General features: G+C 38.3%; 1 protein-coding gene across 3 annotated transcripts; it reads right to left on the reverse strand.

Annotated features, from left to right (window-relative positions):
• Window positions 1-1743: 1743 nt before the first annotated feature.
• On the reverse strand, window positions 1744-18918 carry LOC102294038 (anoctamin-9). Of its 3 annotated transcripts, XM_042221917.1 has the most exons (26): window positions 18856-18913; window positions 18697-18742; window positions 18465-18583; window positions 17716-17790; window positions 17476-17598; window positions 17252-17388; window positions 16885-16934; window positions 16733-16791; window positions 15812-15891; window positions 11236-11370; window positions 11072-11165; window positions 10918-10978; window positions 8448-8530; window positions 8229-8333; window positions 7891-8055; window positions 7767-7803; window positions 5927-6038; window positions 5357-5414; window positions 5159-5256; window positions 4870-5066; window positions 4625-4777; window positions 4393-4543; window positions 4174-4287; window positions 3978-4071; window positions 3056-3168; window positions 1744-2274 (listed from the first exon to the last, which is right to left on the reverse strand). In XM_042221917.1, exons 3-26 carry the CDS (start codon window positions 18483-18485, stop codon window positions 2259-2261), a joined length of 2331 nt encoding a protein of 776 aa, XP_042077851.1. In that variant the 5' UTR covers window positions 18486-18583; window positions 18697-18742; window positions 18856-18913; the 3' UTR covers window positions 1744-2258. The 3 variants fall into 3 exon arrangements, with proteins under 3 accessions (XP_042077851.1, XP_042077848.1, XP_042077849.1); XM_042221914.1 differs by having other exon boundaries at window positions 18697-18918; XM_042221915.1 differs by lacking the exons at window positions 18697-18742; window positions 18856-18913 and having other exon boundaries at window positions 18465-18687.
• Between the last annotated feature and the right edge of the window lie 212 nt (window positions 18919-19130).

Below are 19130 nucleotides of genomic sequence, written 5' to 3' on the forward strand. Positions count from 1 at the left end.
TTTTAATTCAGCCACACAGGATGGTTTTCAAGTATGGATAGTCTGATTAAGGTCATGCCAAAGCATCTCAATCGAATTTAACTTTGGACAGCTACTCATCCACTCCAGGTGTACTTGAGCTTCAGGACATGAACTGATTGGCCGGATGTTTTTCTTCAGGATTTTCTGGCAGAGAGCAGAATTCATGGTTTAATTTCAGCAAGTCTTCCTGAAGCAGCAAAGCAGCCTCGGACCATCACTTTACCACCACCACATTTGCTGTTGGAATGATGTTCTTTTTGTGAAATGTTGTGTTAGTTTTATGACAAATATAACGGGACAAAAAGCCTCCAAAAAGTTAAACTTTTTTCTCATCACTGTAGAATATTTCCTGTAGACTTTCCCAAAAGTCTTGGGGTTCATCAAGATGTTTTTTGGGAAATGTGAGGGAGGCCTTTGTGTTATTTTTGGTTAGCAGTAGTTTTCTCCTTGAACTCCCCTGGATGCTATTTTTGCCCAGTCTCTTTCTTATTGTTGGATCAAGAACTTTGATATTAACTGAGCCAAATGAGGCCTGCAGTTCTTTTGATTGCGTTTGCATTCTTTTGTGACCTTACCACAAGTCTAAATGTCATAAATAAAGTCATTAGTAACTGAGTAAGATTTTATTTTTATAGCACTGCAACCTTTTGCAGCTGAATTTACAGCGAGGAAGACCAAGACAAGGTATGTTGGAAGCAAGAGGCATTTATTTGCCCATTTAGCTCTGGCTATTACTCACATGTCAAGCCTTCTCACAGCACGAACAATCACACTCATCTGATGACAACTGGCAGCCTTAAATACTCGCAGCTCTTAAGTTCTAAACCAGTTTTTTACTGTCAGGCAAAATTGAGGTTGAGGTTTTTCAAATTCTAACCGTCCACCAACATTCTACAATACACAGTTTTATTAAATAAATATATACATACATTTTACAACTTAAATGTTTTGTTTTTTTTGTTTTTTTTTAAAAAAAAAAATGTTTTGCAACAAAATGCTAGAAACACAGGGTTACCTTAATGCAGCTCCCCCTTATCACATGACTTCAGGGGCATGCTGGGGATGTAAAAGTTCACTGATGTATTGTATTGTATTGTATTGTGTTTGTTGTAATTATTATGTATTATGATAATTATTATGTATTGCTGTATAATTATTATGTATTGCTGCTTCATGCAGACCTCTAAAAGTAGAAATCAGAATCTGAAAGTGGACTTATAAGTTAATGGGGAGCCAGTGCAACTGAGTCAGCAACTGTGTGACATGTGAAGAATTAGTCAGAAGCCTCGTGGAAGTGTCCTGAACAACCTGCAGCTCTGTCAAAGAAGTTTTGTTAAGGGAAGAAAACAATGAATTACAGTAATCCAGGCGTGATGAAATAAAGGTATTAATAACCATCTCCAATTCATGCCGTGACACAGTGGAATTCATTAAGGAATGTTTTAAATCAACAGCTCTTCTTATATTGGTAGTACAAATCCTATTTTGTTTTATGCACACAAAATGTAAACTGCAAATGTGTAATATTTGCAATATCTTTGTGATTAAGCTACTGCTTTAAAACCTTTTGTTTTAAAATGTATTTTTCTTGAAAATCAAACTTGAAGACAAAAGACGTGTGGCTTTTTTGCCACTGAATCGAGATTGCTTCTACTCCTGTCCGTGGCTTTGCAAATTCAAAAATGCTCACATGTTAAATTAATAGACAATCACAAGGACAGATGTTTTCTCTTTTGTATTTAATGATATAAAATGTTATAAAGCAGAACATTCTTGCATCTGAGTTACAAAATACACAATTGGATTCTGCCTGTAGTAAAGCAACAATCATCACAGCGCTTTTTGTGTAAAACAGTATACATTAAGGCATAACACAGTCAACACCCCGTTTACAGTATCAGTATAAATTATCTTTAGTCTTTCAATACAAAACACAGGCTCATATATATGGAGTTTCTACAGCAAGCAAGTGGTGGATTCTCAATACAGAATAAGAATAATCTCGTGAAAGTTGCGGTCAGTAACATCAGCTGCTGTACACTGGTTTTCTTCAAGACAAATTGCCTTTACAGTCCTTTTAATGGATGACAATCCAGCCACAGGCCTCCATCTGAGCTCCTCGGAGAGATGATTAAGAACCTTGAAGTTGACGCAACACTGCAGTAGTCTGGAGACTTTAATGCACAAGTCAACACTGGGTTTGTGTTGTTCGGGTAACATGTATCCCGTTTACACCGTCATGCTTCAAATGATCTGCAAGAAATAAAAACAAACACATTTTATAAGTCATCATGTATCAACAATACTGTTAAACATTTCAAATTAGAGTACTGTTGAATTTGTGTAGAAAACTATTTTAAACAGATATCACGTGGCAATCGCTAAGGAAGTCAGACTGTCTACATGAAAAATGTTGAGAAAAACCAAATTTAAATACACCCTTTTTAATATAGGCATGTTTAAATAAATCTTAATTAGTTTTTTAGTAGTACTACTATCAATATTATTAGTTCTGCAAGCAGAATAAAGGTTTAGCTTTTAAATAGATCTTAAACAACAAAACTGTGTTAAGGAAGATGGATCTGTTAAAGCAACTCAATTATGCTTATTGACCAAATACTTGACAAAGAAGCCCTTTGTCCTACTTGTCCGAATCTGTGTAAACGGGACAGGATGGTTAAACTTGAAAGTTTCAGCTGAAAATCAGAGACTTAGGGAAAGTGTACAGTTTAACTTTGGGGCAATAAATGAGCCACCTTTTCAGTGCTCATATCAGCTCATGATATTACTGTAATTGAAAGAAAGTAACGTGTAGTAACAAAGCATTTTGATAACACTGACATATTTAGTGTGTCATGTCATGACTTAATAGAGCTAATAGTGATTCAGACACATTCTGAAACCTTTGGGGACACAAGCATTACTTACAGGTACATTTCAGAAGATACATGACATGTCACACTATTGCACAACAGTTTTGGGGGGTTTCTTGCATTAAGCAGTCACACGTAAGCATGTATTATCAAAGACTCACTGGAGTTCCTCTTTTAGCCTCTTGAGTTTATCTGAGAGCCTACAGTTCTTCACTTCCATGGGAGCACTCGGTATAAACCAGGCTGCAATGAACTTGCATATGACAACAACATGCTGCAAGCAGAAGGTACATGGTTAGGAAGTGGATCTCATTTTATAAACAAACAAACAAACAAACAAACTAAAAAAAAAAAACGTAATTTATTAATTAATTAAAAAAGGAGGTAATGGGTTATTTCATACACCTTGGTTTTGTTACAGCCCGACTCTAAGCTCTGAAAACTTTTTCAAAGCTGTCAAAGTTAGAAAATCATTGTGTTGAATACATTGTAGTTAGGAAGAAGTAGCATCCCAATGCAAACTCAAAGACAGACTTGAAACTTGCAACAACCTTTAAATTAAGGTGTATAATAATCCATAGAAGATGGGAACTTACACAGGGAGCACAGCTGAAGCAAATCATAGATAGAAAACCAAAGTACAACACACTGGGTAACAGACTATCACAATAAAACAGGAAATGTTGTCAACACTATGACATACAGACTTGATAGAGGGGCAGCAGATACACATTGTAAAAAACACAGAGAGATCACAAATATGGGTGACTAACTGGGGGAACAAAGGGATGAAGAAAGATAGTAAGTAAGACTTATAAAACCAAGAATAAAAATCAGAATGTAACAGAAAATGCAAAAGATATTTATCAGTCAAATAAATATACAAAGAGAGGCCAACAAAAGTATAAAATTCTCCCAAACTTAAAGGATGACAAAACCCAAAAACCTTAATAATTAATAGTTACAAGTACCAAATCCTGGACCCAAAACCCAGAGATTGTAACAGAATGCTAAAAAACTGCTCAGGAAAGAGGTGAATGTGTGAATGTAGTGGCGTGCTTTGTAAAAGTCCAAAGGTCTTACCTCAAACAAGATGACGAACGCAAAGCGCGCAGCTAAAATGATCCAGAACTGATGGGTATGAGTGTAGTCATCTTTGCTCCTGTAGTCCTTATATCTGTCAAAAGGAACATACTAGATTTTGATCAGATGTTTTATTTATTTATTTATTTTTAACTCAAAAACTTAATCTGTAAGAGAAAACTAAAGGAAAACAAACCTGCACAAGAAAGGCTCTTCACCAGGAGGGATGTTCTCGCTGTATTTATATGAACCATTCACACGAAGAAATGGGGCAATGGAGAGAGTGTTGTTGATGTAACCCACCATACAACTTGAACATGAGAAAAAGAAAAACGTAAAAGAAAGCCATATAACCATATAAGCCATACAGCCAATTGGAAAATGTATTGAATTTCGAGAGGAATGCACTTCTCACTCAGTATCTGGTGCAGCTGTGCCTTGGGCACACGGGCCGTAGTGATAGCGGTACACAAGTCGGGGGATGAAGTCCGAGGATACACCAATGACCAGCCCATTGACAATGACTGCTAAGACACCAATAGCCTCTAGTATATCTAGCCACACACCTAAGGAGAAGCAGCAGTGTTACTAATGCTCAACATGCTAACAAGACCCACAGTGTCCTGCCTTTTCACAACAGTTCTCACCAATATTGTTGGTTTTCTTGGGAACCATCCTCCGCTCGAGAGTGACCATCTTAATGGCATCCAGACGTATCTCTATGACATTATTGATGAAGGCCAACAGAGGAGCGAGAGGAAAGGCTGCCACAAACAGGGTGGTAAAGCTGAACTGGATCACTGAGAACAGAAAGTAAAGATCAATTTTATTTTTTTCCCAATATTAGTTTATCCTTTACTGTTGCTGTTGAAGCATGACACTGAGCACATACCCATTTCCAAAAACTCTCTGAACAGGCTAAATGAGTCGACATCATTTAGGCGGTAGTTGCTTAGCCAGTCTCGGAGCTTGCAGTTTTCACAAAGTTCATCCCCATCTTTAGTGTCTGAGTCATCTTTCAGATAGCAGTGAGCACATTTCCTCTGTAGTTTCTGGGTTCTTTTTCCTTTCCACAACCGGCATAACCAGCTAATTCAAACAAACCGCTTATGTCAGCACAGATACAAGGTTGAGGCATATGTACAAGTTTGTATGAGATTACAAAGCTCTTTTATACTTACGGTCCAGTGAACTCAAAGACATTGCTGATGGTTTGCTTTAGTACCATGATAATGGTCATTTGGATAAACAGGTCGGTCAGACAACCAGTAGGGTGACACTGCACGAAAAAGTTTAAAATAAAGTCAGAAAGTTTATGTAAAACATCACAAAAATAATAATACATTTGTTTTTCTAAGTGTGGACCGAGCCATACTCACTTCTTCAAGTCTCCAACGGCCTGCAATTTTTACATAATTCCCAGGACGGCCATTTATCCTGTAAATATATATGTATCATTAAAATGTGAATTATTAGTCAGATAAGTCCAAATGATCAAAGACATACAGCATGTTTGAAAAGGTAGAACAATGAGATTTATAGAGAACTGAGCAAAAATCTTGAGCCATCCTTCAATTCTTTGAAGAATTTGATAGAAAAAGGGGGATTTAATGAAACATCTGGAAACGCATTGGGTTTGTACCACTCTAACAAGCTTTAAAGTCAATATCTGGTATGACCACTTTTATTCTTTATTTATTCTTTACTTTTATTCTTTGTTTTATTCTCATTCTTTATTCTTTACTTTTATTCTTGTTATTTCTTTAAATAGCTTTCAAGAATAGTTCTCCAGGCTTCTTGGCTGCCTTTTGTTTCATTCTCTGTCAAGATGATCCCACACTGCTTCAATAATGTTGAGGTCCAGGCTCTGAGGAGGACTGAAAAATGAAGATGCTGCAAATCAGTACAACCATAAATTTTTGGAAAGGCATTCAGACAGCAGTTCTTACCTGCCAAGAATGAAGGCCGCATAAAACAGTGAGGTGAAATAGGTGAAGAACTGGAAGGTGAACATTTTGACTGTGAAGCTCTTTTCAGTGGAAGCAAACGACCTTATCTCCTCTGGTGAAGACAGAAGTCGTGTTAGTGTACGTCAGTATGCATGCATCTCACTGTTTGGCCAATAGATGGCACAATTGCACATCCTACAAAAGAGCCACATCAATTTTCTCTGATTGTATCTACTTGCTGCAAAAGCGTGACTGGTAATGTTTGATCCTTGCATGCCTTTGTGTACATGCACATCTGTGTGCATTTGTGAGCCCCATCACACCAAAACAAGGGCAGCTGCAGAAACACTATCGCAAAAGTGTTTTGATTTCTTGGAATGTGGCTTCTCTTGGTGTGCAGATTTTATCAACATCACCAGGTAGTGCATCAGATAGCTGAAACAATCTTTCCTTCAAAAATGGAAACAAGAATGGGAAAGAATTATATGCTTCTGGAGTTATTTAAAAAAAATCCCATTAGCCGCTTGAATTTCAAAATTTTCCGATAGGACCTTCATTTCCATGTTAGAAAATTGTTGTTTTACTGCAGAATTTCAATCATTGGTTAACTGTCAGAGATTTACTTTTAATGTATGTGCATTTGTAAAGAAGCACAAGTACTTAAAAGAGCTTAACTGATTCAAGTAAAACAAGAATACTGCAAAGACACATTACCTTTTAGATACTGTGACACATATAACTAGGTTCATACAGTTAACATTCATCTACTGTCAATTTATTCCTGTGCAAGTCAGTGAAATTCATGTATTCACTGTATAAAGACTCCACTACCCTTGGCTCAGCTTTTCTATGCCCACACCCTGTCATAAGTTTATTACGGCGATGATGATGATGATGATGATGATAATGATAATGATGATTATTAGTAGTAGTAGTAGTAGTATTTAACAGGCCATCACACAGAGACACATAACCATTCACCATCACACCAGCAGACAATTCAAACTCAAGCCTTCTTGCTGCAAGGCAACCAATGCATCATTCTGCTGCCAAGCTGTTTGTTATATTGCCTAACTCATGTAACTAAATTAACAGCATTGTAAAGCTAAAATATTTCTAAGGTTAGCCAGAGGTTTTTGTGTTCTGCTCGCTCCAAATTCAGCCCATGGCAAATAAACAGCAATTTATACAGTGCTTTTTTGCACTCAGATATTACTGAAAGCCCTTCTTATGCTGCAAGCTCCATCTCCAGACACATTTTAATGCTCTCTCTCTCTCTCTCTCTCTCTCTCTCACACACACACACACACACACACACACACACACACACACACACACACACACACACACACACACACACACACACACACACACACACACACACACACACACACACACACACACACACACACACACACACACACCTAGATGGATGCACAAGTTATTTCCCAAGGACAAAAAAAAACGACGACCATTCCAGAGAGCATCCTTGTATTATATTTGTTAGGTCTAGCATTTTTGCAATGTGTATCTACTTTTGTAGATCTTATTTTAGTGTCTTGGGTGTCCAGTTTTTGACAATTTTTGACCATTTCAAAGAGATCAATGCATCATAAATATTTTATAAATATTATAAATATGTGTATAAGTCGTGTAAAATTAGTTTTAGGAAAATTTATTGATGAAAGCTCTGTCTGAAAGTTATCTGTCTATTACCTGTGTTATCTGCTTCCTATCTGACTACTTTCCTTCCTGCCTCCGCCTGAAGCTGTTACCTGACAGAAACTCGTTAAAGTTTGGGGGGGGGGGGGGGGGGGAAAATTAGGTGCATTAAACATACCCATGTCACAGAGCTTCCTGGCCACAATCCAATTTACCTGCAAAAAAAAAGGCAAAAGTATGATAATGGTCACAGATAGCATCATTAAACACATAAAGAGATGTACTTTAAGACATCTGTGTACCCGTGTCATGATAGTGATGATGAAGTAATGGAGGAAACCCCCGAGCACCATCACAGATATGTTGGAGTGGTGGCTTAAAGATTTCAATTTGTACTTTGCCAAAAAATCTGCTGCAATCACCCTGAACACCACCACAGCACTCGTTAGGCTGATGATCACTAATATCTGTAGAAACACAAAGACACTAAGTTGGGTCACCATACTTTTCCGATTAACAACATAATTTTTCTTTCCAAAACGTTCAAACCAGCCTGACTCTTATTTTAAGCAGTACATTATTAAATCATTATTAATCCTTATTAGATGCATTTAGACAAAGAGAAGAAAAGATATCCTACCATAATTGTTACACAGATAAAAATCAGACTGCTGGTCCAATAGGAGTGCTTAAATTTTTTTGGTTCACAGTTGACATCATTCACAAGTTCCAGGATCAGTTCCTCCTGTAGTTTGATTTGAAAAGCAAAAAAACACATCCTTACACATACATCCATGAAAAGTAATAAACACTGTATTGGTGTCACAAACTGGACTGAGTGGATAATACTGTCAAATACCTCTTCCTCACTCCAATCAGACACTTTCCATTCACACACATAGGTAGCACGATGTCTCTTCCAGAACTCCAAAAACAGTGTTGCTGTGAAAAACAGGAGTTTCTGTGAGATTTATAGAGCATTTTATGCACCAAATAGTTGCACCAATTAACAGTGACTGTTCTTGATCACCACATGTTAATAACCTCTGCCAACGTTGGGAATATTTTAGGTGTTTGTCTGTTTTAAATATAACTTTGACTGGAAAATATGTCAGTGTTGGCCTGCTTTTAATTTGAGGTTGAAAAGCGTATTATTATTTCTTATTTGACCTCTGCCAGCTGTCTGTGACATAGTATTTGTGAAATGGTTTCTGTAGTAATCCTTAGTTTTTGCTGTTGTTGTTTTTCGTTTCCATGTCCCTCCTGGGTTTCCCCTGTCTGTGTTTTTGTTTGTCTGTTTGAGTTTCACTTTCAATTCTTTCTACTTTTTGAAGGCTGTTCAAGTAGTTTCGGTGTATTTACTGGCCCGCTTTGTTCCTTTTCTCACTCTCTTTATTCTTTTCCTGATTGAGCTGCCCCATGCCACATTATCCCTCACCCAGTGTGTGTGTCTGTTTATGTGTGTCGGCTCTATTAAGCATGATTCTTACTTATCCAGCCAAGCCTAATAAAGGTGTCAGTATTACAAAGACGGTTCACGTGGTAGAGAGCAGGTTATGTTTGAGATTCGAGATCAACAGGTTTGAACAAAGCACAGTGACCAGTCAGCTCTCTGCAAAATAGCAACAGATCTTAGCATTCATGTGAGATCTGTGGCTCCCTCTGTGAGTAAGATGGTCAAAACGTTTTATAAATTGCATCTGTCAATAAAAAGCATCAGTAAGAACGATAAAATCTAAGAAGTAATTACTTCAATTTCCTTTTCCCAGTGACTGCAAAGTCATTGACACTTTCAGTGGTCTATACAGAGGGTCTATAAAGAGGGTACTAAAACAATTTATACTTGTGAACCTTTGATCAAATATTCACATAGATTTAACCTACTTTGAATTCTGTTTTTATATTTAATCTTTACTCTCCGACAATAAAACTACCTTAAAGACATTTAAACATTAACTGGAGGGAAGAACAACTCTAATCCATCAGATTTTTCTATCTCTGTTAAGTTACTCAGTATGCATTTTTGCCAACTTTCCTTCCAAGCTTCAAATAAGCGAAACATTATAATATACTAGGTCTTTTCCAGTTTTCCTGGCCACACTTAAAGTGCACACACATTCACTTTTATTTTGCCTTTAAACTCATAACAGAGTTCTCCATGTTTGTGATTGGCCAGATACTACCAACACCAGCAATTAATTCAGTGATAAGCTATCAAGTTGCTAATTACCTTTGTGTGACTATACAGCCTGATTAAAGATGTTAGTTTAAGTGAAGCTAGATAATGGAAAGGTGTGTTGAACTTGCTTCACAGTGTAATACACACTGTGTGTAGCTCACTGGAAGTATTTTTTGTTGTTGTTTTTATTGGATTATTCTGCCTCTTCCTATATGCAGTGCCTTTTATTTGATTGTGAGTGTGAATTAAAGTCTTCTTTTATGAACAATTCATTTGAACACTTAGACACGAGTCTCAGCTTTTGTGTTAGTAGCTGAGTCCACCTTAACAACTTTTACATAAACAGGACAGTTTCAAGGTTGAACTTGAATGTGAGCTACTGTTGAAAGAGGTTTAGTTTACAAAATCTTTACTTAAAAATAAAAAGAATGTCTGAAAACTCTAGCTATTCTCTATGTCAGTTGTCTTATGATAAACTCCTTATATCTACCTATAAACTGTCATATTTTATTATTTCAGCTTTTGAAGTGTTTTTCAATGAAAAATGGTGCATTACTTTTCTTTGATTTAGTTTTGGATTGTGTGTGAAAAGTGACCTTCATTCAGCATAATCCAAATAATATCATGTCTCACTTCCTTTTGCCCTTTCCCACCCCTCCCTACAAACCAGTTCTAGCTCATTCTCTTCAAACCCTGTGCTACTTAACACCCCTGAAGCATGATCGGATAAATCCTTAGCTTAAACATTAGAATTTAATATTAGATGAAGTGTGATTACAGACTCTAAGCATCTATAAAAACATATAGATACTAAAAGCAGAACAGTGAAAAGCATTTATATGTTCTTATAGATGAATGCTCGACCACCCCCATGGCCAGATGGCCTGCGCTGATTAAGATATGAGTAGCCAGGGAGAGTAGGTTCAGTGATGTGGCATCTCTTGGCAGTGCATGTCTGAGCAATCATAAAAAGACTGGCATTTGAATGAAATAGATCTGAGGCTGATGAAAGACTTGTCTGTACAAAATGTCCTGTATGTTCAAGCAAATTAAAACAAAACATAATTGCATTCTTATTTTCTATTATTAAAAGATCCTATTGCATGATTGTGTCTATCTCAAATATGGATGTGAATATTGACAAACTCACCCCATATTGCCATGAACATCGCAAAGAACACTGTCCCTTCGTTGTCAAACAGTAAGGTCACCTGTAAATAGAAAAAAAGCCATAGTAAGCGGTGAATGTACAATCACATTGTTAATCTATTTCGCAATAAATGTAATGATGTAAAATGATTTACCTTGGTATAAATGCAGGTGTCATTGAGCTTCCACTCTTTGCAACCCTTGTCACAAAGTGGACACATGGTTGTGTTGGAGTTGCAAACCTCATTTCTAAAAGATTTAAAGTTTAAGTCATTACAAAGGAAAGATGTACTGTATGAAGATACAGACAGAAACTTACAGGAGGGGTGAGTGTTTGTAGTAGGAGATGCCATAGAGGAAGATAATGATCCCGATGATAGCAGGTGGGATTAGGAGAAATGTGTACCAGCCCAGCCACAGAAAGTACAAGGCCACTTTTTCTCCAAAGTAGTTCCTGACACAATAAAACACAGACAGATAGAAAAAAAAATACATTTATGTCTTGATGCATGCTCAATCATCCAGGTAAGTAAATCTCAAAAAGTTGATTCTGTTCATCTGGACATAGCATTTTCAATGGGACAAGCGTTTCTCACTCATCCAAGTGACTTCTTTAGTCTCAGCTGAGTGCAGGTACCCCCAACCTTATAAACAGTATATTTTGCACAATGACTGAAAATAGCCCAGTGAATAAACAATGGACTGTGAGGTCAGTTCCTTATTATTAATATGTAAATTGTCATGACAATTGATCAACATGTCACAGACCCGGTTCCAGGGACTCGGGGTCTGCAGTGTGGACTATGATGATGATGATGATGATGATGATGATGATGATGATGATTATTATTATTATTATTATTATTATTACATGGTTGTACTCTGTTCTGCTGCTTTTCCTGCACTCCATGTTTGTGTTTTGGAAGGTGTGTGTGTGTGTTTGTGGGCGCGGTCGTGACAGGCACCTTCAGGCCTGGTGGGTGTGGCCCTGCCAGTTGACCGGTCACACCCGAGGATCTCCACACACACCTGGCACCGATCGAGCCTCGTCAGAGGAGCTACAAAACAGTGTGGCTGAGAGCTTCTCGACGCTGGATCGTTGAGTGACTACCCGTCAGTGTTCCCAGCAAAATCAGTGAGTTCTAGTCTGTCACTTCATAGTTGTGTGTTAACGGCTGCCTCTGTGGATTTTCCAGCAGGAGTGCGGGAACAGGAGAGCAGTGAGCACAAGTTTCACGGGAGCAGAGACACGGAGCACGAGCACTGGGAAGGAGACGCGTCACAGGAGTTGGAAACGCACGGGGATTCATTATTGTGTACTATTTACTTCACTGTAAATAAACGCACTGTTTGCACCGCAGAGTCCTGCATCTTGGGCCCTCCTTCCCCACACATCCACGGTCTGCCACACAGACCGTGACACAACAACCACTGATCAAAGCCAATGGGTTTACCACGGGTTCCCCAGTTTCACCCATCATCGCTAACTTGTACATGAAGGAAGTGGAAAAGAGGGCCTTGTTATCCTACCCGGGAACACACTGGTTCAGATATGTGGATGACACCTAGGTGAAAATCAAATCTCAGGACGTACCACAATTCATGGATCACAGTAACTCAGTGGACCAACACTTAAAATTCACCAGGGAGGATATGAAAAGTAGCAAGTTAGCCTTCTTAGACTGTGAGATTTCCATCAGTAATGGGGGACATCTAAAAGCTGATGTGTACCCCAAATCTATGCAGTATTTAAGATTTGACTCTCATCATCCGCTGGAGCATAAACTGGGTGTCATCAGGACGCTACAACACAGAGCGAACACCATCTCCACAGACACAGCGGCCAGGGAAGCAGAAGAACATCACATTAAGAAGGCTCTGAGTAAATGTGGTTATCCCAGCTGGACATTTATCAAAGCTGGGAAGGCACCTAAAGAAATCTCCAGCCTAACCAAGAGAGAAGGACAACTCCTGCCTAAGCAAAAACCCTTAGTGATCCCCCTATGTGTCAGGAGTATCAGAACTGTTGAGATGCATTTTTTCTAAACACAGAGTCTGTGTGGCTTATAAACCCCTAAACACACCAATATTGAACTATTGGATCAGGTCCCCGGACACAAATAGACTAACATAGTGTACGCTGTTAAGTGCCAGGAGGATTGCCAGGATTTATACATCAGGGAAACCAAACAACCTCTGGCGAAGCGGATGGTACAACACAGAAGAGCTACCTTGTCAGGCCAGGACTCTGCAGTCTATTTACACCTACAGGCCAGTGGACACTCTTTCAGTGATGAGGATGTACACATCCTGGACAGGGAGGAATGGTGGTTTGAGCGGGGAGTCAGACTAGCTGGGCAGCAGACTGATTTACATGAAAAGGGAACGACCATCTCTGAATCGAAGAGGGGGCCTAAGGGTACATCTTTCACCATCTTACAATGCTGTCATTGCAACCATTCCCCAACTCTCTGTGAATGGTACTTGTGGCCATTGATCAGTGGCCATTGATCAGTGGTTGTTGATCAATGGTCATGACAATTTGCACACTAATGATCAAGGAACTGACCTCCCAGCCTATTGTTCATTAAGTGGTCTAGTTTCAGTTATTGTGCAAATGTACTGTTTATAAGGTTGGGCAAACCTGCGGTCAGCAGACTGAAGAAGTCACTTGGATGAGTGAGAAATGTTTCTCCCATCAAAAACGCTATGTCCAGAAGAACAGAATCAACGTTTTGGAATATACATTTATCATTTCTTCTGAAACAAATGTGGATAAAAATGTTCACTTCACAGTAACATATTTCTTAACAATTCTATGCATTACTGATATAGGACAGACTTTCTTTATAATAACTCCTCACTGTATTTATCTACTTTACTGACAAACTTTATGTCAGTGTACAGTTTATGCTATGCATAACATAACACGATATAACATGCACTGTGTATAGTTCTGATAATACACAGTGGTAAGAATAGTCAGCATGACATATTTTTACTGCAAGGAAGACATAATTCACTTTTGCACCACAGCTGAACTCCACTGACATTAGTGGTCCCTTTATGTCACTAACAGGTCAAAGCTTTAGTGATTCTAGCGCTTTGTTTTATAGCCAAATATCTACCTAACTAATAGCATTTCCAATTACTTCCAGTGTTGTGTGTGTGTGTGTGTGTGTGTGTGTGTGTGTGTGTGTGTGTGTGTGTGTGTGTGTGTGTGTGTGTGTGTTTATTAGAAAATACACTGAACTCCAACACCTTAGTAAACCTTGAACCAGGTAAACTGCAGGATGCTAGCAACAACTCGCTGAGATTAGCATCCTTGCCATGCAGCTAAGCCTCACTTAGTTAATGAAGTGGCTGTAGATTCTTTAAGTGTAGAGTCCTGTCTTCATATGCATGTGTTCTTGCCAAGTGGCATTTAAAATAATTACAGTCCTGAGAGAAACAAGTACTGCAGTGATGTTCTGTCTCAGAGGTTAGCTGATTAGCTTATGGTGCAGCACATAAGTGAAAAATCCTTTGAAAAGCAGATACAAGCATCAAAACGTGCACGTTTGTAACTTTAGAGCTATTCATTTGGAAAAATCACATGACCAATTTTAGGCTCAAATTACCGATTTACCACAGAATTTCAACCACTGGTGAATTGTCAGATGTTTTACTGTTACTGGATATGCTTCTGAGCAGGTAAAGAAGTAAGTTAAAGTTATTTTCAGAATTTTTCTTTGTTTCAAACAAAACAAAAGAACTGAAGTGCCACATAATATGTTATAAGTTAAAGGATAATCCTTTAACTCTTGTAGTACTTTAATGCAACTCACTTCAGGCAGAGCATTCTCATTTCAGACGTTGGTTCAGGCATTCAATATTCATCAGGTGCTAAATTATTCTCATGCAATTTCATAAAATTCATATATTGCGTGCATAAAGTCTCCTTGATTCTTGGCTCAGTTCTCCCATTCGTGCACCCTACCATCAATTTTTTTTAAATTATTAACAAGCTAACATAGAAAGACAGATGACCATTTACCGTTGCACCAACAGACATCTTAGTGACCAGTTAATCTGATTAGCAGGTATCTGGACAGTGCCAGAACCACTGCACAAATGAATTGTAATTTATAGAGGCACTTTTTACACTTTTTGCAAGCTGCATCCACAGATACTTTTTTAATACTCTTGCTCACACACACACAAACCCAGATAGATCCATAAGGGGCTAGCCCAGGTTTAGTATCTTTCCCAAGGACACTTCAACATACAGATGAAAGAGCTGGGGATCAAACAACCGACCATCATAAATAACAAGATTTTAGGGGGGTCATTTTAGGGGTTGAGAACTGAGTAACCAGTGAGAAGAATAAGAGGTCCATCCATAATACTCGACTGAAACAGTATTACTTCTGCAACTACACCCCATATCATACTGCACCCACATGGATGAACATTAGGATCATTCAAATAAGGCACATATTATGGTGCACCCATCAACTATTTCCCTGTAATATTAACTTATCTGTTGCACTATTATTATAAGAGCTAAATAAATTCTGAAATTGTATCTGTAATACCAACTGACAAAGAAGCTAAAAATGTTTACTAAGGGTTGTTAAATGTATAAAAGATATCATATAGACAAAACTGCTGCTGTGACACGTGGTTTATGTTTTAGATACACCTGAATCTAAAGACAGAGACATCTCTGCTCTCTTCTAACTCAAAACTCCACGAATTACTGTACATTATTTTAAAATCATGGCTCCAAACAACAGATTCATCATGTTCATGACATGTTTGCTGTTGTCTTGTTTGGAAACCAATTATGCTGCAATAACTGGAACAGTATAGAGTGCAGAATAATAAATAGGCTGTTGTGCTGCAGTCCAAACCTGACAGCAGTTATGGGTTGCCCTTGGAGACAGGCTGTCCACCGTGCCCATCCCGCCTTCAGTTCTCTCTGTTTCTTTTTCTGAAAGCAGAAACACACAAAATCAAAGCAAATCAGCAACATGTAGAAATTCTTTCTGCAAGCTGCTTAACAAAACACACAGTTACACTGAGAACAGAAGCTTTCTTGTGTGAATATGTAATCTGCTGGCTTTTTAAAAAACAGATTTCAACAATTAAGGGCTTCTAAAACCAACTCGACCTTACAAGTTCAAAGCTGAAACTGTAAGATACTTTATCTAACATACATGTGCTTGTAAAGGCGACACAACAGACTGTGGCTCATGTCCGTGCTTACACAGTAACATGTAGTATTCATCAGCAATCATGTACACGCACATACCCAATTATTCTCGGTATTAGATGACTCACAGCATTAACATGACTCGCAGTGTCTCTGCGAACAAATACTTTTTTTTTTGGCACCACTATTCTGTTTTGAGAGGCCATTGCCAAGTTTCAGTTCATTAAGCTTTCGAGAAAACCTCAACACCTAAGCAGCCATGTGAAAGGCAGTGGTTTAACAGTTTTTAGTGTCACTATCTTAAGCGTAGGAATGTGTGGACCCACATAGAGAAACAATGGCAAATACTGATTTATGTGATCATTCTTATCTGACTTCTTATCATTGTTACTCCTACGGTGACTGCTTTTATTCTTGGCTATCATTATCACTCTCCATGGATGTGATTTCTGAAGAGGAAGAAGACCATTTCTTTTCTTTCTTTTTTATACTGTAAAGCAATCAGCAGCCCTCATTCTTCCCATGTCTATACTGATCATGTCACTTTTGTCATAGTACTTCATATACAAGGATAAGACTTAAAACCCAGAATTAAAAACAAACAAACAAAACATTTCACCTCATGTAGACAGAACTTGGTCTCAAAAACCTTCATCTTTATGAGCTCCCGTAGATTTTCTGTGCAGATTAAAAGGTAAAGAGAATAATAATAAACATATTCAGGGTCTGGTTAAATGCAAAGGATCGGGGTTGTAAATAATTCTGTCTCACCTCCTGAATTAATTCTGGTGTGACCTAAGATGAAGTGGACAATCCGTATCCTGAAACAAGGACAAGAATCACTCATGCAGCTGATCATAAAGTACAAATGTCATTAGATTAGTGCATCTTTATTGATTCTTTAAAAAATGCATTTTAAAGAGACAACTAGGCATTCCACTTTCATAAAAACACAAAGGCGAAGACCTAATCTAAATACCACATGGTTAGAAAAATTTGGAAATAAATTGCTTGAGAACAAGTCCTTTGTAATGATAACACAACACAGTGCAAATAAACACTGGGATGCTTTAAGTGTCAGAAAACAGCAGCAAGGAATGTTTAAAATGCCAAAAATAGTTTCAGTGGCCTTGTTTACCTCGTACTGAGAGACACTGCGCTCTGATCTGAGCTCCAGTTGCAGGCATCGGACACCTTGAGCAGATACCTGTACTTCTCAAAGATTTCCTTGGGCGCTTGAATCCCATAGAAGACGTGATTATCATCTATGATTTTCTAACAGAAGGAAATTAAGATGAATGACTGTATGGATGAAATGTATATTTTATAGCAGAAATGTTAAGTGTACTATTAAACACCCACCGTGACTTTGAAGTTCTTTTTTTTTAGCTCTTCGATGTACTCAGTTTGCTTCTTGAAAGACTCTCTCTCCTGGTTATTAATCGTTTTGGCAACCAGGACGTAGTCATAAGAGAGTGGAGTGTGCTGAGTGACAAAAAACAATACGCCAAAATCAGACATTATATGTTCTAATATATGCATTAACATGGCCAGGACTGGAATTATAATTATATTAAACTATAACTGTGGACAATGGCTTACCACAGGCGGAAATGATTGCTGTTCATTGCCATTTTCTTTTACCACTCCCAGCAGCTCCAGCATCTCAATACTGGACTGAAGCATCAAAAACAATGAACAATGTTACATTATGAAATCACCCATGCTGATGTAAATACATTAAGTCGTGGTTTTAAAAATGGCATGAAAAGTATGTGGTAAAGACTTTTGTCACAACAGATGAGTTTCAGGAGGCCACTGTTTTGTGATACTGTGCTTGTGAAAGTAAGCAGGAAGGTTATCACCTTCAAAAGAATCCTGTCTAACGATAACACGGGGGCGTGACAATGAATGCCACTGCGCTGAGAAAGCAAAGCACAGAGAGCTAATCTAACCTGAATGAAAAACATGGCGTGCTCATATAGTCTAGCAGTCAGTCCAAATCCATGCTTTCTTTAAGTCCTCAGGGGATTCTCTCACTGACACACGTACATCCACAAACAGTGAAGTCATGGCAGAGGCAGTAGCACCTGAACATCCTGATTCATACGCAGGGCAGATTAAAGCGTGAATATGTTCTGACCTCATCTGACTAACTTGATTTAAGTGAATCTGTAGTGGGTTTGATGTAATGACTGCTTGATGAAGCTATGTGCAGTCATGATAAACAGCAGGGCCGCTGATAACATAAAATCTGTTAAAGTGTGAGGCGGCCTCAGAGCATCTTCACTACGTAACGATTAAAAAAAAACCCAGAACCATCATTATTATTCATGAATCGGATCACCTACCTGTCTGTTGTGGAGAGGCATGATGAGTCGGTACTGAATGAAGCAGTGACTTTCCGGTTACAATAAAGCTTCGATCACCATTCAGTGACACCAAAGCCTCAGCTCAGCGATTTCTCCAGCTATAAAATGATATGATGTCTCTTCAACAAGCAGTAGGCAACTTCCGGATTGCATCTAAGATGAACTGCGACGTTGTTTCACCAGCAGAGGTATGTATAAAAACCGACTCTACCTGTTGCTGATGTCACGCCATCTATCTTTACAGCCTCCACCTTCTTCTGTGATCACTCAGTCCAGGGGGAAATCCAACAAAAAACAAGACAGGAAAAAACACAGTGTGATACAGAATAACCCCAGAGACAAAGAACATACAGCCAGCCAGTTGAACTACCTCCTTTTCACTTGACAGGTACGATGGAATGGCTTTCCTTCTTCTTCTTTTTTTTTGTTATGCCTCCTCCTTCTCTCCTATGAGCAAAGTACCATTTATCCACCGCTAGATGGAAGCAAACACACTGGCTGAAGCCGCCTGTTAAACCCCCTGACTTGGCTGTGACTAAATCGTCCTACACACCATTGTCAGCACTGACTGTGACATTTACAAAATAAATAAATAAATAAAAATCTTACAGAATTAAAAAAAACATTTTGGAGTCTTTAATGGAA

This window comes from Haplochromis burtoni, unplaced genomic scaffold (assembly GCF_018398535.1).
Source record: "Haplochromis burtoni strain Fernald_Lab_line unplaced genomic scaffold, NCSU_Asbu1 Contig_77, whole genome shotgun sequence".
NCBI classification, from domain to species: domain Eukaryota; kingdom Metazoa; phylum Chordata; class Actinopteri; order Cichliformes; family Cichlidae; genus Haplochromis; species Haplochromis burtoni.